This window comes from Oryza brachyantha, chromosome 2 (assembly GCF_000231095.2).
Source record: "Oryza brachyantha chromosome 2, ObraRS2, whole genome shotgun sequence".
In the NCBI taxonomy this organism is placed as follows: Eukaryota; Viridiplantae; Streptophyta; class Magnoliopsida; order Poales; family Poaceae; genus Oryza; species Oryza brachyantha.
Genome location: NC_023164.2, coordinates 16,046,883 through 16,069,706, shown reverse-complemented (window position 1 = coordinate 16,069,706; position 22,824 = coordinate 16,046,883). Strand labels below are relative to the sequence as shown.

The following is a 22,824-nucleotide window of genomic DNA, read 5'->3' as shown; positions in this document are numbered from 1 at the left end:
AGGAGCATGGATTTTTATTTTATATCAGAAACTCAGCCGTTCGCTTTTCTTTGCCTGCCTGCCTGACCCGCACATATACGGCCAGGGCCGCTTCGGCGCTTCCCCCTGCGCACACTTGTCAGCCACGCACAAAACCCCAAGCAGCCACGCGCGCACACAAGTGAGTGCGTAGGTACACGCACGCACGCACACACCGTCACGCGCGCAGGCGGGCGCAGCTATACAACAAAAAGAGAGGAAACGCACGCACCCAAGCGCGCGAGAGCCGAGCCGAGCGCCTCGTCTTCCCTTCCTACCTCCTCTCCTCTCCTCTCTCTGCTCTGGTCTTCTCCTCGCCCGGCGAAACCGGACCCCGGCGGTTATATACACGCGCCTCCTCCTCCTCCTTCCTCGCCGCACGTCGCCCTCCGCTCTCGCCTCTCCTCAGCCGTCAGTCGGACTGTGAGCTCCTCTCTCTCTCTCTCTCTCTCTCTCTCTCTCTCTGCTCGCCGTGTTGGATGATCGCCGCTCTCCTGTATCTATTTGTGTGTGTGCGCGCTTGGGCATTTGATTGGGGATTGAATTGATGTTGGGGGGGGGGGGGGGTACGGGAGCTGTTTCCTGCATCCTTTGATGGTGGTGGTTTCGATCGATCAGCTTGCGCTCGATCCACCCGTTAAAAAATGTTTTTTTTTCCTTCTCTTTTCTCTTTATCTGGAGGAGATTTATTAGTCCGTTCATGTTCTTGGTGGAACTGCGGCCGTTTAGTTTGAATGCTGCTCGGTTTGGAGGTGTAGATTTCCTGATTGGTTTGGGCTCTAGCTCGTCTCTTCTGCCGTTCTGAATTTCTTCAGGTTCGGGGAGGAAAAAAATGGTCCTGTATGACAGTTGCAGTGTTGTGTAGTGTGCTGCCTCTTTGACTTTGTTTTTTTGATTGATGCATTTCTTTACGCGCCAATATGTCAGATGCAAACGGTCGAGTTTGGCAAATTTATTTAGTAGTCAAGAGTTCTTGGAGATTCTTTCTCAAGGGCCTCCATGATACTAGTACAGTACTAGTACGTTCTGTGACTGCAATTTGTCAGATCAGATTACTCGGAGCTCAAAAAGTGTTTGGGAAAAGGGGTCTGTCCATCGAATCGAATATTTGAATACTTAATAGTAAACGTAGACTATTAATAAAACCCATCTATAATCTTGGGCTAATTCGCGAGACGAATCCATTGAACCTAATTAATCCAGGATCAGCCTATGTGATACTACAGAAAACATGCTCTAATTATAAATTAATTAGGTTTAAAAAAATCGTCTCGTGGATTAACACTCATTTATGAAATTAGTTTTTTTATTAGTCTATGTTTAATACTTGAAATTAGTGTCCAAACATCCGATGTGACATGGGGCTAAAAAGTTTAGCCCCATCTAAACAACCTCTTAATATCTTAATCTTAATCATCTGGCTGATCATGAATGAGGCCATGCATGAATAATGATTTAACTTACTAACTAGCTACAACATGGATAATTATTTATTGTTCTTGGCAATCATTTTTCTAAACCAATGTTTTTATGGATCTCAACTTCAACTTCAGTCAACCATGATTCATCCAATTTTTTGGCATCTTAGAATGGCCTTGTTTGCTTCTTCCTCTATTCACTGATTTTTTAAAACAAAAAATATTTTTTTCGTTCTTGTTTTGTTCAGTTGATTGCACCGGAGAGATCGGAATGGGCGGCTTCGCCTACCCATTCACGCCGTCGCCGGCGTGGTCGCGTGACATCGTGTTCACCGGCTCGTCGTGGTCAGGCGGCGTCTCCTCCTCCCTCGCCGGGAGCTACGACGAGGCGGCGTTCCTCGGCGAGATCACCGCGTCGTCCCCCACGGCGACGAAGCTGCACGAGCAGCTGCTGCTGGAGGCCGACCTGCTGCGGCAGAGCGAAGGCCTCGGCTTCGCGATGGACGACGGCGGCGCCGCGGCGGAGGCGCTGGGGTCGGTGCTCGGCGCGCCGGGGCCGGGGCCGGGGCCGGGGCCGGGCCCGTGCGCCGTGCCGCTCACCGACAGCGTCCCGCTCATCTGCAGCAGCAGCTCGAACGACAGCAGCGGGAGCGAGCAGTCCCTACCGGCGTCGTTCCTCGCCGGGGAGCAGCACGTCCCGGCCGCGGCCTACGCGGGTGTCCCTCCCATGGCCGGAGAAGAAACGCACCAGAGCTTCGGCTTTGGCAGGCTCTCCAATGGCGATCTCCTGCAGGAGGCGGATGGGAGCAAGTACCAGCAGCTGCTGGGCGCTGGGCGCTCGTCGTCACAGCTGCTTCTGCATGTGAGTGGCGTGGCCACTGTCCACACTCCGCACACTGTGCAAGATCAAAATCAAACCCCTGAATTGAATTCTTCGTCTGCCTTGTTTGGAACACAGCAATTCCCAGAAAGCGATTTAATCCTGCTGGAACAGGGAAACATTTCTGTGTTCTAAACAGGGTGTTAATAATCATAAGCACTAACTCGCTTGCGTGTCTTGGTTGCAGGATGACATTGATTTCGATTCTGGCAAGCTGCTTTCTTTTGCTCCTGGACAGCAAGTTACCCCCTGCATTGACAGTCTGCAGGTTGATCAGAAGGTGAGAATGAGGAGCTCACTAAAATGTTTGTCTTTTGTTCTTTATGAGAGACATGCTTGATTATCAACTCTTCTAAGTAGATCTACATTTAGTCAATATATAGTACTGATTTATCACTGTCTAAATAAAGCAGCACAGTATTAGTTAGCTCAAGGCCGAGGCGGAATTGGACCCTGATGCGTCAGTTTACCTAACCCTGGCTTTCAAAATTTCAGGAATTCAGTGGCCTGCACCACCTTAATCTCTCCTCCCTGATGTCTGGGTCACTCGCATCATTCAATGCAACACAGAGCCATAGACAGGTTCATTTCTTCTTGTTTCATCTTGGTTGACAATCTGTGTATGTTTTGTGCAGTCAAAATTATCTGCTCGAACTGATGTCATGAACTAAAATTGTTGTGCATATACACAGCCTACTGAAGCTCGCAGCGACAAAAATGATAGTGCTGCTCCATTTGTGAATCTGTCTGAGGTTCTACCAAATGGCAATGGGGGTAGTGCTGGGAATGGAGCACCCAAGCCTCGTGTCAGGGCTCGCCGAGGCCAGGCCACCGATCCCCACAGCATTGCAGAGAGGGTGAGCCATTCATGATTCTGTACTTCTGCTTGAATTCAGTCTTCAGTTCAGTCAGAACAACAGATTGCAGCAGACTGTTTTGACTCTGGTGATCTCCTGTTGTAGCTCCGGAGGGAGAAGATTTCTGACAGGATGAAGGATTTACAGGAGCTTGTTCCAAACTCCAACAAGGTACTCCTACCTTCTGCCATTGAAACCAGCTTCATTGCACTCTTGTGATCTGAACCGGCATTCTTTTTTTGTGTTGTGCAGACCAACAAGGCTTCCATGCTCGATGAGATCATTGACTACGTGAAATTTCTTCAGCTACAAGTCAAGGTTTGCGCACCAACACAACCGCTTGCTTTCAGAGGTCTTTTATTAATAATAAACTTCAAAGAGATTTGCTCTGGTCCAACAAAAAGTATCTCGAGGTACCAAATCGTTTATCACCATTAGATCTAGCTGAGTAGGACGTGTACTGTTAGATCCAACGATAAGAAATGATTTGATACTACGAGGTACTGGTACCTCGAGTTACTTTTTGTTGGACTGAAGTAAATCTCAAACTTCAAATGACAGTCTTTGTTTCTGTACTAATGCCATGGCTGTCTTTGAAGGTCCTTAGCATGAGCAGGCTTGGTGCGGCCGAGGCCGTTGTCCCTCTTCTGACAGAATCACAAACTGAGGTAAACCACAAACTAATTCATGCCACAAATACACCTGTATGCTGCACAGCTGATCGATGCAATCAGGTCAAAGAACCAAAGTGGCTAATCCTGTGAATTGAATTCCGGTGCACTTACTGAAAAAAAGCTGCTGGTGCAGAGCTCCGGGCTTCTCTTGTCCCCAAGATCAGGAGAGCGGCAGGCAGGAGCAGGGCTCCTCGGCGGCGGCCAGCCGGAGCTCCAGGACGGCGCCACCTTCGAGCAGGAGGTGGTGCAGCTGATGGAGAACAACATGACGACGGCGATGCAGTACCTGCAGAGCAAGGGCCTCTGCCTCATGCCGGTGGCTCTGGCGTCGGCGATATCGGCGCAGAAGGGGACGTCCTCGGCCGCGGTTCGGCCGGAGAAGAACGGCGGCGGCGGCGGCGGCGAGGAGGAGGAGGAGGTGAAGGGAGCGTTTCACGCACTGAGGCCTCCTCCTCTTGGCAGGCCGAAGGAGATGAAGTCTAGAGCCTAGAGGTGCCTAGCTGTGTAAAGCTAGAATCTCTGCTGGTTCAGGAGAGATGGAGCTTAATTAGTACGGAGTAGATCCTAACATTTTGCTGCCTACATGTTTGTCAAGTTCTGGTGATCTCGAACGACCTTTTTAATGTTAAAAGTGCCTAGAAACTTGTTATTATGGAGGTCAACTTGTTGTCAAATATATGTTTTGTAATGTTGCGTTTGCAATGCCATCGAGTCATTTGATATTTGATCTAATTTATTACCATCTCTTCGATCCATAAATATTTTGACGCCGTTAACTTTTTTATATATATTTGATCATTCGTTTTATTTAAATATTTTTTAAAATACGTAAAGCTATATATATACATAAAAATATATTTAACAACAAATAAAATTATAAAAAAATAATTAATAATTATGTAATTTTTTTAATAAGATAGATGGTCAGATATGTATAAAAAAATTAACGACGTCAAATTTAGGTACAGAGTATTTAGGAACAGAGGGAGGACTTTCACAAGATTGTCTTTCCTCTATGGTTTCTTCTGACTTTGGTGAGAGATACGGAACGATGAAATACGATAATTACATATTCGTGAAATTCGTATACTCATACCGGGGCATAAGAAACACTGAAGAACATTATTCAATCGACGAACATCGAAGTCAAAAAAAAAAACATCAACGAATGTGTGCTCTATAAAATATTATTTAACAAATGGTTTCGTGTAAGAAATATTATCATCGTTAGGGTTCTACCGTCTCACGTCATTAAATACATTGTTCATCTTATCAAAATCCCAACGACAAAGCATCTTCAAGAGAACGACTAAATTTTGACTATCTAAATCAAAATTTAGTCATTCATTTTAGTTTTGGCAACTCAAATTTATAGAGCATCTCTAATAGACTATCCATTCTCACTCTCCAAATCCTACCAACGTGAGACCCACGGATAGTAATTGTGCTGGTGGGATAATGAGTTGCTAGATATAGCCATTGATGACTCAAGTTTAGTCATTCAAATAAAATGGCAAGTCAAATAGCTCCTCTCTTGAAAAACATTTTTTGTGGAAAATTGCTAAATTTAAATATGGCAAGTGAGATGACCATTCTCTTGGAGATGCTCTTAGATTAAGTTTTCTATGCGATGACATTTCATAAAACTTATACTCGTCGATGATATTTTTTAGAATTATGTGTTTGTCAAAAGTCATTTTTTATACTTTGCATTTGTGGAGTAGTATTATAATATGCATTTGTGCTGTAGTGTATAATGTTTGTCGTCATAACTCGTAAGAGTGTTGTAAAGGACACTGTTTTCATTCTCAATGTTCAATGTTTCATTTCAAAATTTCAGTGCAGTTTTGACTCAATTACAGGACACAGGGAATAATCGTATCAAAGAGGAGAGCACTAGCAGTGATCCACTTCAAACGAGGTTCAGCTCGCTTGGATTTGATGGGATCAGTTTCTTCATGGAACGAAAAATGATTTCTTGAATTGCGTTTGATTTCCTAGCCCTTCCTGGACAGGAGACGCGCCCGGAGCTCGGCGGCGTCGACGTCGCCGAAGCGGTTCTCGGGGACCCAGCAGCCGGTCTTGGGGTCCCTCATCCAGAAGATCTCCTTGGCCGCCGCCGCCGCCGCCGCCGCACCGGCGGCGCCACCACCCTCCACCGCCGAGATCCTCGCCGCCATCGACGAACCGCGCCGCTGCACCTCCGCCGCGTAGCCCCGACGGCTGCGACACGCAGAACCAGAGGAAAAAAAAACACAAGAAGCAGAGCACCCCAGTCAGCGAGTCACCTCGCGCAACTCGAAAGAAGAAAGAACCAACCAAGAACGGACGGTGAATCCTTCTTCCAAGATCGTAAGAGAGAGGCGGCGGCGGCGAGTACCCGAGCGAGATCAGTTGTCCGGCGGCGGAGGCGGGACGCGGCATGGCGCTGTTGCTCCCCTGGCGGGCTTGTCAGAGAGAGAGAGAGAGAGACGCGGCGGCGAGATGTGTCCGGAGAAGAGTGGTGGTCTCCGCCTCCGGCGCGGCGCGGCGCCGCGGGGGGAGGTGCAGGTCCAATATAATAGGAGAGGAGAGAGAGAGAGGGTTTCGGGGTCGGGGCGCTAGGGTTTCCTCGGCGCCGCCACTGGTCGGCGCGACGAGAGACGAGCCGCGCCGCCGCGGGCGCGCCTGGCGCGCGTCCCAATCTTTCCGCGCTGCGCTGCAACAAACTTGCTCGCTCGGTTGGGCCCGGCCCATACAGGCCCAGTCCGGAAAAGAAAAGGAGACGCGAGAAGGCTGGGCTTGGGCTCATAAATGGGCCTGACTAGTATTGGGCCGGCCCACCAAATTTCGCTACTAGCCTAGTCCACTTCAGTTTTCTCGTCGTCTTCGTCTTCGAGAAGGGAGACATTTCGGAGGCCCACGCAGCGGACGGCGGCGAGCGGCGGGCGGCGCTCTCCGGGAGGATACCTCTGCTCCGGCTGCGCGGTGGCGGGGGACCGGCTCGCGCTGTAGGGAGGGGATAGGTAGCGGAGCCGGGAGGGGGGACATGGACACGATGCGGGGGGCACTGGAGCGGGCGAAAATGCTGGTGGGCATGGAGGTCGACGAGGAGTCGGCGCTGCCGCCGCCCGATGAGCAGTCCTTCTTCGACGACGTCACTCGCCACTGCGCCCTCACCACCACCGAGGCAAGACGCCACCCCCCCCCAACCTACCCCAGCCGGCGGCGCCCGCGGCCCGCCACTCGGATCCGGGGGGGCGGCGAGCTCTCCCCCCGCCCGGATCTGTGGCCCGCGAGTAGGGTTGCTCTAGCAATGCGGCTGCGCTGGTGGCTGGATTGCGTTTGGGCGCTGCTAACCGTGCTGAAATTCTGTGCTTGTTTGGAATCTCCGTGCAGAGGCTCTATGGCTTCGCTATATGCTTGGCTGCCGGATTGACGTGCACCTTCTTGGTAAGTTTCAATGCCGATGTTGTTGTACATATTTGTTACTTACATTGCAGGGTGCTTTTAGAACAAAGTAACGCAGGAAGGATGAGATTCGATGCTTTCAGACTAATGACGATACTTCATCCTTGCAGTATGCTATGCAGCTGTAGTTGATCCTTGCTCAAATTATCGTAATCCTGCATTTTTTGTGACCTTGTCTTGGACCCTCAGTTCAATATATCTGCTTATTGTATTAGTTACTATTTAATCTGTTGCAGACATGTTTCACAAAATTGGTGATATCGATTCTTTTTTACACATTAGTAGGACAGAGTGCATAATTGAGCTAGAATATTTTTCCCTATTCTTTTTAACAAAAACTTTGCAACCATTTTCTATGATACATTTTTTAACCGCTGACAGTGTGAATAAATACCTCAAATGTTGGAAGCTGTGTGATGTCCATGCAGTATACGACTGTTACTAGTATAAATTCTTGTATCACATGTTATATCTGATGGTCTAGCAGTGGCAGAACAAAAAAAATCAGGTAATACTACCTCTGTTCCCAAATATAAGAGGTTCTAGGTTTTTTCTTGAGAAATTAAGGATGGAGGGAAAAGACTATGATGCCCTCATTAGATGAGGTAGGGGTATGTGGGGGAGTGGGGAGGGTAGTTGGGGGTAACATTGGGCAAAATTTAAATGAGGGATGTTTGGGTGGAGGAAGTAGTGCTTGTGCTTTAGGGTACATTATATTTGAGGACAAAATTTGAATATTTGTATCCCCTGTATTTGGGGATGGAGGGAGTATGCCCATGATTGTACTTCACAGTTTACTTGGGTTCCATCTCTAGCCTATGCCCTACCCTAGCTTGTTTGGGATTAAAGGCTGTTGTTTTTTTCGGTAACTGGACTAAAAGTTGTTTTCAGTGGTTATTATGTCTCCCCATTTTTGCTGCAATTAATTTTCCTTTCCCTAACCACTGTGGGCTGCTTCTTATTTGCTTTTTTTTTTTCATCCCTGTCATTGCAGTCGATGCTAGTTTTCTTCAATCCTGTGAAATTCGGGGTAACATTCACCCTTGGAAATTTGATGGCACTTGGAAGGTCTGTTTGAAAGTTCTGTTTAATATATTATCTTGGTCTCTTTCCAAGTTATTTTATTACATTCCTTTGGACACCAGTAAAATCAGAATGACATTTACTTCAAGAAATAAGGTTGTACCTTTCTCATCTGCATATCGATGCAAGCATACAATCTTTACACTCTCCATATTCTCATCTTGGATGCATTTTTTTCTTTTCTTCTGGATGGGTTCTCAACTACTTGAATTATATTTACATACATGTATTAATCTTTTATCTAGTTTTTTATTGATTTAGTTTCACATGTCCCCTCATTTTACTGTTCTTTAATTTTGGCATGGTATAATACTTTCATTTATAACTAGCTAAATACCCGTGCTTTGCTATGGAGAAATATGAATTATACACATGCTAGTTTTGTTTGGAACAACTTGTTTTTCAGGGATAAAAATAAGATAGAACCAATAGATAGGACTATATTATAATATTAAAGTATATGAAGAAATAGTATATGTATACGCTTAGTAAGACTCTAATGTTCTGCCCTTTCTCAACTAGTAGTCTCATCTTTTTGCCTCTGCTTATGCTTATTAGCCAAAATTTAAATTTTCATTCTTAAATTTGGGTTGATTTGGGGTTTTTCATTGTAGTTTATTTTTCAGTCTTTGTTTTTAAATCACTAAGAACATGTATATAAAAGTTTTATTCACAAATTATTTTTCGTTTGCAAATATGAAAAAGCCAAACGATCACCCCCTAGGTATTTATCTTCAAAGCCTCCAAGTTTTTTTAACTCATGTCAACTAACGATGAGATCATTTGTTTGGCAGTACAGCGTTTCTTATAGGTCCCAAAAGGCAATTCGATATGATGCTTGATTCTGTGCGGATATATGCAACTGCTGTATACATTGCAAGCATCATAATTGCTCTATTCTGCGCTCTCTTTGTAAGATTTTTAAATTTAACTGGTGTAAATCAGTTTTGCAGCATGCCTCAGTTTTCAGTTCTGCAATATGCTAAATGGCTCTATTTGTTCTTCACAGGTTCACAGCAAGCTGCTGACTCTGCTTGCCATTATCTTGGAATTCGGTGCTCTTGTATGGTAAGTCAAATAACTTTCAGTGACTGATTTTGAAACATTTGTATAACTAGGATAATGGTATATACAATCACTCTCTCCTGGTTTTAGATAAGGTTCTAAGTTAGTTGTGTGTACTAAATAAATAAATAAACAACATCACTAAGCTAGCCAGCTGCTAACAATGTTTAATGTATTTGTAATTTTCTCTACATGAATACTATCTTTGTTCTAGATTCATACTACTAGCACGTGTCACGTCCAGCATTAGGGCTTTTATATTTTGGAACTGAGGGAGTAGATGATATGGTAAATTGCCGAAGTAATGGTGCCTCATTCTATCACATAGGCTGAAAATTTTGCGGTCTGTAAATGCGATAGTAGTCAAAGAAAAATGGCGCATGGTCACAGGGATGAAGCAATTCTCAAGTTTTAAATGTTGGTATTTGCAGGTACAGTCTAAGCTATATACCCTTTGCACGCTCAGTTGTTTCGAAGGTGATGACATCTTGCTTCGACACTGAATTCTAATGACCATCCTGATCGACTTGTCATAGCTGGATGAATGCATACATATCTGTAATATACTGTGTATTTCGGTGAGCGAAGGGGGAGTCACCTCAGTACATCATCTCCTCCAATTAGTTTGTGCAGTCATTCTGATGTTGTGAAGACAGTCAAACATTTACCCTAAGTTTGTTTGGGTTCTCCTCCTAGGTTGCTCCTGGATTTTTCTGCTACTCAACTTCTTCCAGATTTTGAATTTGGAGCATATTGATGACTACTCTTAGTTTTTTTGTGTTACGATCTTAGTCACAAGTCATAACCCGTTAGTTGTATGTTCGATATGCCTGACTTATGATGCATCCACGCTTTATATATATTTTTTAAAAGTACGTCATTTAACAGTTTGGAAAGCGTGCGTGTAAAACTGAGGAATACCGTGGAAAGAAAAATGCAGCCCAATATGCAAGCTCAAGCCTCACAATGGTGTTTGTCATCAAAGACTAATATGTAATTAATTAATTGTTAGCTTAAAACATGGATTAATATGATCTTTGAAATCAAATTTTCTATATAAAATTTTTATAAAAAATAAAATATAACGTTTAGAATTCAGAAAGTATATGTCCGAGGAACAAGAGAATCTAAGCTTGTCGAAAGAACATGGCTTGGCCTTAAAGAGCATTTTTAACAGCTCATCTAAATTTTATTATTTATATTATCATTTAGATGATTATTTAAAATAAATTCTATGTTCATATCATATATCACTCTAATAGAATATTCATATATATTTTATTAATATTTTATAACAACATTCTCTTATGTTGTTATTGTTCTCTCCTCGTGTAATTGGATATTAAGATATGGAGGGAGGGAAAAGAGCAAGTTATTCTTTTTAATATGGACGATGTTATATGTTTAGATGATGGAATAGATAACTTGCTGAAAACTTTTGTTTTCTTATATCGTCTATTTTTAGGATGGATGATAGGACAGAGAATATGTTGGGTTTGCGTGGACAGTACAACGCCTTTCTTACTTGTGGGTGTGCTATAAATAGGGGTGGGAATGAGTAAGGCCCGTAGGTTCTTTTACGACCCTATTTAATTCTTAAAAAAAATTTAACTTAAAACTCTATATATAATTTTATTGTACTCCACCTTTAAATTTTATAGGCAAAATGGTTGGACCAGTTACCACACCAGCTGCAAATGGTACTGGTGCTTGACGGTTGGTCAATGAGGTACGACCGTACGAGATCCTTGGGCTTCATTCATGCTCTCCAGGTGCATGGGTTGGTGCTGACCTCGTTCCCAAGCGCGACGTAACAAAGGTTAGCTCTCAAGCACGTCGATCGGTTCTACTGCTCACGCACACACGCGTCCAATACTCCAATTTGAGCTCGAACCATCCGCCGGAAGAGCACAAGAATGTGCAAGTGCAACTCATCAGGATCCCAGTTGGCCCAAGGATTGGGACTGGAGGTGAAAAAGAGCATGCAATCATGTGACATGATATATGGGTTATCTTTTCGTTTTTTTAAATGTCAAACGATATATTTACAAATAAAAAATAATCTATTAATATTCTTAGCGATATAAAAGTATATGTTGAAAAATACACTATAATGAAAAACTCAAAATTAACTCTGAATTTAAAATTAAAAATTAAAATTTTAGCTTATAATTATAAACAGAAACGAAAAAATAATACCGATGGTTTATAGAGTTGACCACTATCGCATAGGCGATGTACCTCCAACCCGTTCTAACTATTGGGATGGGTGACGACCTATTTTGGAGGTCACGTACGAGCTCTAGAAGGTACAGATTGATCAGCTGTTGTTAGTTGAATTTTTTCTAAGTATAACCATGATACATATGGTACCACCAATATACATCATGGTACATTGGTACTGGAATACACAATATCTCACGGTAGAACGGAAGTATGGTTACCAAAACCAACTGTCAAGTTCACAAGAAAAAAAAGCGCATATACTGTTGGACTGCGTACACCCACTAGTGCGCATGTATCTCTGCCACCTCCACCTTGATAATTTTCTGTCATTTTAAACATTGACATGGTCTTCCAAATCTATTTGCTATTAGTTAAATACCCGTGCTTTGCTACAGATTTTATGATATGTTATCAAATTTTCTTATATGAAATAATTACCTTAATTTGAATATATATATCTATATTTAACTGGTTTTTAATATCAAGAAATTTATATATAGATTCACTGCTACCACCACTACTTTTTTATAGAAATATATAAATTTTATATTAAAATATATAAACATAAATATATAAATATTTAATAGATGTCTATATAATCCATAGAAAGTTGGCCATATGATACATACATAATTGTAACAAGAGAAAAAGGAATTCCATTAAAGTACTCTTTATAACTTATCTATACATGCTATCACGGTGTTCTTAAACTAAATATTTTAGAAGTAATTAATAATCAAAATTTTAAAATTTACATGTATACTTATCGAAAACAACGAGGTTACGAGAATTATGGAGGAAGGGAGCACTAAGTACTGTCTTTCTGTCCATCCACGATGCATCATGCGAGGGCACCATTTGACCCACATCTGCAGTTTGCATGCTGACCACCTCAACGGGTACTCCAGTTTTATAATTTTTGTTGTTTGAATATAAGTATGGTTAAGTTTTTAAAATTTTGACTATTAATATTTTAAAAATATTTAGTTTGAAAACACTACGATAGCATGCATAGATAAACTATAAATTGTACTTTAATAAAAATATTTATTTATTCGTTATTTACATTTTAATAGAAAATCAGCCAAAGAATGATAATACCACGTTGTTGTTTACGACGATAAGAATTATCAAACTTAATACCGGCACCAAGCTGAAAAGATTCATTAACTATCATGTACCACTACGGAACGGAATACCATGTTGTAGTTTTTCTAAGGCCAGTGCCAGTTTTATGCATACTTTTATGTCTTTACCAAGACTGTAAATTAGATAACCGAGCTAGATGAGTTTTAGGATGAAACTTCTTTCTCCTCTTATAAAACTTACTCATTTAATGACCATGCCAAATCAACAATTTTACTGATGCGGCACCATATTTAATGTACATGACATCCCTATGAAACATGTATTTAGACTAAATATGATACCCCTATAAAACATGCATTAAGATTGATCTAAAGTAAAAAGAATTAAGATTGATCTAAAGTAAAAAGAATAAACAATAAACAGTGTGGGTGGCAAAGTGCAACAATTTGGAAAACTGTTAGGTTCAAAGTGAAAACATAATTCAAGAAATCCCCTCTTTGCTCTAAACATTATATTTCAATCCTCTAAAATTAGTTTTTTCTCTCTCCCTTTCCAAAGAAGGGCAACGTTTCGACACTGAACATCTTTATATATCGGGAAAATTCGACATCCCAAGTTTTTACCGGGAAAAAAGAACATCAGTGCTCCAATATGTAAACCATGAACAAGCATCAACATTTCGACGACAGCGTTATTGGCATTTTCCTTCCACATTTTTCATTGTTTCTAAGGTTTCTTTACATTCTGCAGCAATCACAATTCTTTGACCATTACATTTTTCACGAGAACCTGGTCTCTGTACGACACCCATAAATATGCCCCCAACCTATGGTCTCTTCTGAAATCCTGCTGTAAATTATGCGAGGGCTGGAGGCCTGCCTGGTCATGTGCGCTGGAGCATTTTTTAACAGATACTACAGACTTTACTTTACAGGGCTAATACTTACATTATTACATCTGGGATTAGATTTTTACAGGTTATACAGGAGATGTGAGAACCAATAATAAATCACATCCCCATTGCTCTTGACGAGGAAAGCTCAGCTTCTCTATCCACTTCGCTTCCTGCTGCATCCCCTGCTGCCTGCAGCATTTTCCCAAGGAATTTTATAGTAGCAATGGATAGATATATAGCTGTGGATGGACATGGGCACATTATATGATTATATCCATCAGTTCATAGGGTTTCGCAATCCTTACCTTCATCTCGGAGAGATAACGATCAAAAGCACCATCTCCGTAAAGGATCTTAGCTCCACAACCTGGTTGGTCCACTGATCCTACTGCATCTTCATCTACGACCACTGCATCAATCCGCTTCTCACCAGATTTTGCATCTGGAATCTGCAAGGAACAATGAGTCATTAAAAAAAAAAAACTGTGTTAACTCCATTGAGTTTATGTCTAGACTGAAGTCAATATGAAAGACAAAATATTGTCACAGAACAGACCTCATACATGGCATCCATGAGAATATTCTCAAGGATAGTTCTCAAACCACGTGCACCTGTATTTTTGGACATTGCTTTTTTGGATATTATTCTAAGTGCAGCATCCGTAAAATGAAGCTTAACCTGAAAACCACAGTTGGGATTGAGATGAGATAGCAAGGGGACATTACTTTGCATGTTTCTATTGCAGATATACTCACATTGTTCATGCTGAATAATTTCTTGAATTGTTTACCCAGAGCATTTTTTGGCTCCATGAGAACCTAATAGCACATAATTGCATCAGTGCTTGTTGGTAAAATCTATAAATATCTTTCAGAATTCTACAGGTTTTTTCATAGTAAAGTATCATAAATAGATAACAAGATGATACTACGGAGAAAAGAAAATACAGTACATGATTGGATTACCTGAACAAGTTGGTCCTCATTTAGAGCTGCCAAGCTAACAAGGATAGGAAATCGTCCAATAAATTCCGGAATGAGTCCATATGCTATTAGGTCACCGCTCTCAACCTAAAAAGGACAGTTAGAACACCTAGGTTTAAGGTTTTACATAGCAAATTCATTGTCGCACAAGCATTCTCCTTAAACAAATTGGGTTACCGAACAGAAATTTGGTGCTTACTGATTCCAACAAGGATGATGTCACTTGAGCACTTGAGACGCCACCTGCCCTCATGTTAGCACGGACAGGTGCCCCAAAGCCAATAGAAGAATCTTGCCGTCTATTTTTTTTTTTTAGTAAAGCAGGGGCAATTACATCAAATGAAGATTGAGGAAACAATGGAGATAGATGGTTCCTACATGTAGATGCTCAAATATGAATATGCAATTACCTCTCTGATATAGTTTTCTCCAAGTCAACAAAAGCACCACCACATATAAAAAGAATGTCCTTTGTATCTATCTGTATGGCATGAAGACCATTACAAATTTGAAGTTTTTACATACCGTAAGCATTGAATGACCAGAAAAAATAAACCCAAGGTTTTACTAGGCAGTTGGTAATGTGAAATTGTGCTAGTTTAGATCAGACATTTATGATGTGAAGGAACAATAGCATGTGCTCATAAAGCAGCATTTGCAAGGAGACCTATCCAGAGTGTATTTAGAACAAACGATTTTTTTTTTCTCTCACTATCATCAGCCATGAAACACCCAAAAATCTAGTATTTTTCTTGGCATTATCATTCAGCACAAGTTAAAATAGTATGATGTAATTATTCAGCTATAAAATGCTAAATATTTTCTTGAAGATTGCAATATACTGTATAAACTAACAATACCTGTATATTATCACCACGAGGATGCTTCCTTGCTCCTTTCTCGGGGACATTGACTATCTAAATATGTCAACATTTCACAAAAATATCAGAAAGATGTCATGTCGACATTCCACAAAAATATCAACGGATGTAAAATATTCCACAAAGATTATATGATCTAACACTAGAAAACCAAATAAGCAAAGGAGTTCCTTTTAAATAGGTAAGTAGATGGATTACCGTAGTTTTTTAGCTTGATGCCTTGTAGCACGTGTTGTAAAACAAAAATATCAATATCACAAGAGAAGACTAATACTGAAACATTTCAACCATAAAGAGAATGATCATCAATCAATACCACTAGGTGCAGCTATTGAGGATAGAGCCATTCAACAACTATGAAAGTTTCAGTACAGTAGTACACTCTAATAATACAATGTTGTTTCATTTGCCGGGAATACTACCTAGATGTAATCTGTATCTAAAGCAGAGATCCTAGAGTACAGCTAAGCAATATCTGCTTATCTACAATTAAGCTTCAACTTTATATTGTGATTCAATATGCCAAAAGACACATGAGCTAGCCAGGAGATCAATGCAAGCCACTTACCGTGCCTTCCAGCATTTTCAGCAAAGCCTGCTGGACACCTTCGCCTGAGACATCTCTACTAATATTAAGGCTCTCAGCCTGCATGTTCAACACATCAGCTGGTTTTTGTCACCAAGGAAGACATTGATTCAGCTAAGAAAGCCATACCTTCTTTGTGATCTTATCAACTTCATCGATGTACACCATCCCTTGTTGTGCTGCTTGCACGTTAAAATCTGCCACCTAGTTGAAAATAGAATATCCATAATCACTTTCAAAGGCATGGTGTAAAGAGAATAAGCAGGTCCAAGTTGTCAATTAAAAACCATACCGTAAGTAACTTGTATAGTATAGATTCTACATCTTCTCCTACATATCCTGCCTGCAGGAAGGCACAGGAGTTAAGCTTTACTTTTGGAACCAAGATGATATGAAATAAGGGGAAAAAACTGATGAACATTGCACATGCTCACTAAATAGAAAAAAAATGATCAGTCATAATATCACTCTTAACTTAATTCAACGTAATAAAACTGCTGGTGGCTGCATGTTTATTTCTGTTTAATCCAAGAGAAATTCCATTGCTTGTCATTGAATAACTGATTTAATGAACAACATGGAATAGCTGTGTATTCTTTTCATGGCATCGGGATTCATTCGCCTCACTCTATGAAAATCACTGTTCTCTCAGTCTGATTGCTTCCTGTTAAGGTTGCAAGGCCATTTAGCACCTATGAGCATGAGACTAACAGACATGCCCTGCATGCTGTTCTCTCATTTTCTCTATTGTTGCCATCGAACCCAAAAGTCAGACCTACATTAGTCCATCCCCTCAATCCCATATCATGTTTCTAAGCAGTAGCCCACACAAATGTAATGGAAGTGGATTTATTGCATCTGTTTTTAACTATACAAAACTTTAGTATAAACCTTCAGGCAATAGTTGGTTGGTTATGGAATTTAATTCACTCATGTTTTTCACCCCAGCCAGCAGGTATGCCAGGAAGGAATTTGCAGTTATCTAGTGGCCAAATGTTGAACTCAGAATTACTTGGTGGCATATAATGGATCTTTCCATAGTTTAATGGCTTCATCATTTTAACTCTTTGTAAATAGTGAGTTCAAATTATAAATATAAATCCCTGATATTGAAAACATATCACCCATGTCTATGACATGTGAGTGTGCGGCACTGTTGCCTCAGATCCTATGTGTGATGTGTCATAGCGATGAGACTACATGGGAGTAATTACCAACGCTTGCAAGATTGTCAACAAATGATGTTAGTTGTGTGCTTAGGCATGGTGCATTTCTATGATTACTTGGATTGTAAAAGTTGGTGAAGACATACCTGTGTCAATGTCGTTGCATCAGCAATTACAAATGGTACATTCACAAAGCGAGCTAATGTCTTAGCAAGTAGAGTTTTGCCTGTGAAATAAAAGGCATGCAAACAAAACAGTGCTGAGTGCCCTCTCCATTATAATTGATCCACTATCGTAGAAGACTAATGAACATAGTTCCCATTACATCAACGTTCAACTTTTAACTTGGTGGCAAATGCTTACCTGAGCCAGTAGGCCCCATCAATAGAACATTGCTTTTCTCTAGTTCAACACCATCGTCATCATCAGCTTCTCCATCAAAACCACCCAAATCTGCTCCAGACCTAATTGTTTTAGCTTATATACCACATAATTAGTCACTGATAGATATGCATTGATCCTAATTGTTCTTGCACAGGAATAAAGAAGCTTCATCATTCCAAGAACAAGATAAGAACAATTAAGGTGGTGGAATGAAACTGACCCTTTTTGTACTGATTTATGGTATATTCGTTTATAATGGTTGTACACTGCAACAGATAGGACCTGCGGATTTAAAACGCTGTGTGAGATCAGCAAATCAAAAGTATGAATGTGTTACTGTTAATTAACAGTTTAACACAACACTGAACAAAAGACTTGAACTTATTGTCTGAGTTTGATGAATAAATAATATATCTTAAATGGAGAAAGAAAGTGACACTTAGAAAATACCAGTACTTGATTCGCTGATCTCATTGACACTATTTGTTCTAGATATTATGTATGGAATGTGAAGTGTATTTTGTCGGGTAATGAAGACCAGGGGTAAGTGTGTGCAAATTACGGGATATTTGAATGTGAAGACTATCAGTAGTCCAGATCAATGTTGAATATACTTTTGTACAAAACTACCTATCTTTTACCATGTTGAAGTGATTTGTCCACTAAAAATTAGAATTGAACAAATTTGACTAAATAACAAATCAAGTTCTGTATCATTCTTTCATAGTGTCAAACCAGTAGAAGCTAACTTGTGCCCCTGATTCAAGACCAGTTTGCAAAGAGATCAATATTATCAGACAGCTTAAGGGGCCAACTAACACAATGGACAGGAGGGAAACTGTTTCACTCATTCTACTCCAAGTACAAGTTTCTCACAGAATGAGTAGAACTGAAGATAATCTCCACGGTAACATAGAAATGAATCAAAATAATCATAATATATAGTTGATTTGGTAAAAAAAAAAGATACCCTTTCGGTCTTTGCTATTCTTACAATTCCAATTCCATGAACCAACATAATCGTAGCCAATAAAATGAGAATATTAAAGGCGATCCACTCTAACCACGCTAAAGCAATGGTACTACTTAAAACAGTAAAGATACCACTCTTTTCTGTAAACCTCGTTCCTTACTGAAACCCCCAAAGCATTATCATAACCAACACAGCCAGTTCAATAAATTAGCTGCCAAATCTTGTAACTTGTAAACAATCACATACTTGTCTCGATCTTGTAAACAATCAAATTAGCAAAAATTAAGGAAAGATTGTCACCTTCTTGGCTCGATCTTGCCCAATCACATACTTGTCGAGCCCCTGACATATCTCCTTGGGCGTAGGCAAATCCTTCCCGAGGTTCGACCCGCCCCACCCGTCCTTCCCCGCACCCTCCTCACCACCACCGCCACCAGCTCCTCCCCCGCCGCCACCGCCTCCGGCGACGCGGACAACGTTAAGGTTGGGGTGAAACGGCGGCCCGGGCGGCACGTGCACGGCCACGCCGCCGCCTTCCCCGTCGTCCCGCGACGACGAGCTCCCCCGGATGGCCTCCCAGAAGGAAGGGTCCCTGACCCTGACGGCGTCGGGCGGCAACACGTCGGCGCGGACGCGGCCGATCTCAACGAAGGTGCCCTGGAGAGGCGCGAGGACGTGGGGGCGGAAGAAGTAGGCGCTGCGGCAGTTGGGGCAGAGGTTGAGCGCCTGGTACCCGCCGCCGGCGCCGCCGCCGCCGGGGGGCGGCGCCCGGTGGGAGAAGAGGATGTCCATGTGCTTGGAGCAGCGCGGGCAGTGGGCCTCCGCGCGTATGCGCCGCGGCTCGGTCTCGTCCGCCGATGACGACGACGACGACGACGAGGAGGGGGGCCCGTCCCACTTCCGCCGGTCCTGCACGCGCCGGTGCGGCGGCGCGGCGGCCACGGCGACGGCGGGGGAGCAGCACTCGGGCGCGGTCAGGGTCGACGCCGCGCGCGTGGCGACGGCGGCGAGGCGCCTCCACCGGAGGAGGCCGGACATGGCGGCGGCGCCGGAGGTTGAGCTCGCGCGGATTGGGGGAAGTGGAGTCTACAAGAGAGAGAAGAGAGAGAGTGTGTGTGTGTGTGTTTTCGTGGGGATCTTTGCGGGTGTGGATAGCAATTTTCCAACGGGTTTTCCATTTTTTCCCTGTTCGTTTTTTTATTTTTATTTTGGTGGCGGAATTTTTACGTGGTGGGAAGGGATACGTGGATTCCAAGACAGCGGGACCTCCCTGGAATCTCCGGATCGGATAAGGAGGGCTTCCGCGCCGTTGGATCTTGGCTTCTGTTGTCTCGAGATTCGTGATGGGGTATTTTTTTTTCTTTTCTTTTTTTATCTTGGAAATTCCGTCTGGAAATATGGATTCCTGGTTGGATCTACTGCTCTTCTTCTTTTTAGATCCCGATATTTCCATCTAAGATTCCAGGTTGAATCTGCTGGTCTATGTGTTTGAATCATATGATGGAAAAAGGGATAAACTCGTGCTAAACTGTCTAATATCGCTTAAATAATATTATTATTGAGAATTATATAGTTATTAATATTTTATTGTGATTTTTATTATTAGGAAGAAAAATGTAATTTAGCAAACGTTAATTAGAAGTTGTTTGGTTGCTTACACAGTTTGTCTAACCTTGCTACATCTCAAATTAGCCAAATTTGATTAAGTTATATGCGTGTTTGATTTATGCCATACTTATGACAGGATTCCATTTTCAATTTATAGGGTTCACATGTGAATGACAAATAAAATATGGTAAACTTGTCACATGTTAGCTAAAGTGTGACTCTATTTTTAAATATTGTTACAATCTTAGACAAATTGAATAGGTCCCAAACATCCCCTAAGAAAACATACTCCATCTGTTCCACAATAAGTATATTTTACAACGTTTATATTTAAGGTTTGATGGTTCGTCTTATTTTAAAAAGTTTTATAATTAATATTAAGCATTAATAATATTTTATGGATGACTAATTTTTTTCACATTTTTTAAATGAGACAAACAATCAGACGTCGAATTGCAGAAATCTACCAATACAATTATATTAGAACTAAGACGGTACGTAATAACTATGTCCGATTAACCAATGCTTAACCAGCAATTCCACCAATGTTTCGGCATGCATTTACTAATAAAGGAGTCATCAAATTAATGCAGATTAACCAATGTTTAAGCTGCAACTGACCGCTGATGGAAGCTACAGCCTGCACATGTTATTGGTTAGTACTACGTAGTACATGGAAACGAGATTCCACGCATAGCAACACACATAGCTCAAGCTCAAGGTCTCAACATTCAGATGCCCTCTGGCACTTCCAGATATACCATGAGAGTATATGAATTTAATCTTCTATTATATTCGCGTGAATACATCTTCGATTCCTGCGACTGTTCTCTCAGCCTCTTGAACCTCAGCCCCATGTTCATGTGGCTCCTTCAGTTCAAGTTCAGCCTGAAATGGATAAATGGCAGATATTTTGAATACAAAATTATGGAGAATTTCACAAGTAGCAGCTTGTTTTTCACAGTACCAGAGTTGGTTTCAAATCGAAAAGTGCGGTTACTAGTCGATTACGGAATTCTGGGTCCTCTGGGATCATCATCCTTGATTCAGCTAGAACATTCTCCTGCAAAAGCAGTCAAGCGGATGCAAATGGAATTAAGAGAAACTTTAGAGACAATTGTTGTGATTATGAATGAACATAGACACATAGTAGAAACTAGTGCTCTGAAGAATTCAGACACTCCATGTCCATTTTATCTTCAATTGTGCTTATAAATATGTCCATTGAGTTGCTTTGTAAGTATGAGAAATGCAAAGTTTTTAAAAACAGAATTTTATTGTCTTGGGTTAGCGAAGATAGCTTCTCACATCAAGTTATTCACATGGATAGAACCAAAAAATATGATGAATAAAGCTAACCACCACCGGGGTCAGTGAGTGATAGATGCTGAAAGCTTTGAAGCCAATCCTTCAGAATATGTTTGATGGAACAGAAGCAGAGCCTGGATTCAAACAATAAACAACAATACAGTTTGGTGACATAATCGATTGCAGCAGTAAACAATGCAAAGATTATTATACTGAAACCCAATTCAGAGAAACGCCAAACAAAATTATTCTAGCTAACTAACCTGCAAGGCTGCAATCATCACAAATTAACAGGTCACAAATCACAATAATTAGATACGCAGTATACTACTACGCTTTACTCATTTAGAATGATAAACCATCCTAACTAATGAAGCAATTCTACCAGCAACCATTCTGGAGATAAACAATGAACCACCATTACCACAACACATAATCCATTACCACCCATTCTGCACCAGATTTCACCAGCACTAGGCAACCAAGATCAGCAATTGTATCCGAAAAAAATGGTGGTAAAAAGCTACGCCACATCTCTTCATTTCTGTTTATAAGCTTAATTTAGATTTTAGGGTTTTATCATAATTTATTTATTAGCATTTACATTTAGATTACTTATATATATATATATATATTATCCATAAATTATTCTTCGTTCATAAATATATGATCCTGGAATAATTAACTTTCTGTCACTCTTAGAAATGGTGCTAACATATTTGCCATTGGACTAATATGTCATACACACATGAGAGCCTACATATCATAAACAGCGGGTGATAAATATATTAGGTGTCATTTCTAAGAGCGACAAAAAAGTTAAATGTCCCTACGACCCTAGGCTTTTATAAGCATAAGTTTTTTCACCTGCTGCTCGAGATAGTAGGGAATGGTGGCTTGCTCCATCAGACCACGATGACGGGTCTTGGCCGCCTCCTCCTCGTGGAGTGTAGCTCCTTCACAAGCCTCTCTCTTGCATATCGACGTCCTCATCTTTAGGGGTGTTATAGTTTGTGAAATAAGAATTTTTGCATGTCACATCAGACGTTTGATCGGATGTTGAAAGGGTTTTTGGACATAAATGAAAAAACGAATTTCACGACTGGCGTGGAAACCGTGAGACGAATCTTTTGAGCGTAATTAGTCCGCCATTAGCATATGTGGGTTACTGTACTTATGGCTAATCAAGTACTAATTAGGCTTAAAAGATTCGTCAAACGATTTCTCACATGACTGTGCAATTAGTTTTTTATTTTATCTATGTGATATTTTTAGATGA

At 41.3% G+C, this 22,824-nt stretch overlaps 5 protein-coding genes across 5 annotated transcripts; 2 read left to right on the top strand and 3 right to left on the bottom strand.

Annotated features, from left to right (window-relative positions):
- The first annotated feature begins 242 nt into the window (after positions 1-242).
- LOC102704398 (transcription factor RSL2-like) lies at positions 243-4,595 on the top strand. The gene is made up of 9 exons (XM_040520976.1): positions 243-441; positions 1,685-2,298; positions 2,504-2,596; positions 2,812-2,898; positions 3,009-3,173; positions 3,279-3,344; positions 3,426-3,491; positions 3,773-3,841; positions 3,981-4,595. Exons 2-9 carry the CDS (start codon positions 1,708-1,710, stop codon positions 4,335-4,337), a joined length of 1,494 nt encoding a protein of 497 aa, XP_040376910.1. The 5' UTR covers positions 243-441; positions 1,685-1,707; the 3' UTR covers positions 4,338-4,595.
- A 1,010-nt stretch (positions 4,596-5,605) lies between these two features.
- Positions 5,606-6,487, bottom strand: LOC107303636 (protein SENESCENCE-ASSOCIATED GENE 21, mitochondrial-like). The gene is made up of 2 exons (XM_040521372.1): positions 6,228-6,487; positions 5,606-6,070 (listed from the first exon to the last, which is right to left on the bottom strand). The coding sequence occupies exons 1-2, from the start codon at positions 6,269-6,271 to the stop codon at positions 5,845-5,847; spliced, it is 270 nt and encodes an 89-aa protein (XP_040377306.1). The 5' UTR covers positions 6,272-6,487; the 3' UTR covers positions 5,606-5,844.
- A 270-nt stretch (positions 6,488-6,757) lies between these two features.
- LOC102722552 (vesicle transport protein SFT2B) lies at positions 6,758-10,323 on the top strand. The gene is made up of 6 exons (XM_040520915.1): positions 6,758-7,016; positions 7,226-7,279; positions 8,292-8,365; positions 9,175-9,292; positions 9,390-9,448; positions 9,877-10,323. The coding sequence occupies exons 1-6, from the start codon at positions 6,876-6,878 to the stop codon at positions 9,953-9,955; spliced, it is 525 nt and encodes a 174-aa protein (XP_040376849.1). The 5' UTR covers positions 6,758-6,875; the 3' UTR covers positions 9,956-10,323.
- A 3,091-nt stretch (positions 10,324-13,414) lies between these two features.
- LOC102722273 (CLP protease regulatory subunit CLPX1, mitochondrial-like) lies at positions 13,415-19,758 on the bottom strand. Its single transcript, XM_015833150.2, has 15 exons — positions 18,930-19,758; positions 17,877-17,938; positions 17,636-17,736; positions 17,419-17,498; positions 16,399-16,449; positions 16,236-16,310; positions 16,089-16,166; positions 15,500-15,556; positions 15,050-15,120; positions 14,839-14,938; positions 14,622-14,726; positions 14,412-14,474; positions 14,212-14,334; positions 13,961-14,104; positions 13,415-13,844 (listed from the first exon to the last, which is right to left on the bottom strand). Exons 1-15 carry the CDS (start codon positions 19,665-19,667, stop codon positions 13,770-13,772), a joined length of 1,923 nt encoding a protein of 640 aa, XP_015688636.2. The 5' UTR covers positions 19,668-19,758; the 3' UTR covers positions 13,415-13,769.
- Positions 19,759-21,026: 1,268 nt separating this feature from the next.
- Positions 21,027-22,538, bottom strand: LOC121053516 (tubulin-folding cofactor A-like). The gene is made up of 3 exons (XM_040520622.1): positions 22,413-22,538; positions 21,205-21,300; positions 21,027-21,125 (listed from the first exon to the last, which is right to left on the bottom strand). The coding sequence occupies exons 1-3, from the start codon at positions 22,536-22,538 to the stop codon at positions 21,027-21,029; spliced, it is 321 nt and encodes a 106-aa protein (XP_040376556.1).
- Between the last annotated feature and the right edge of the window lie 286 nt (positions 22,539-22,824).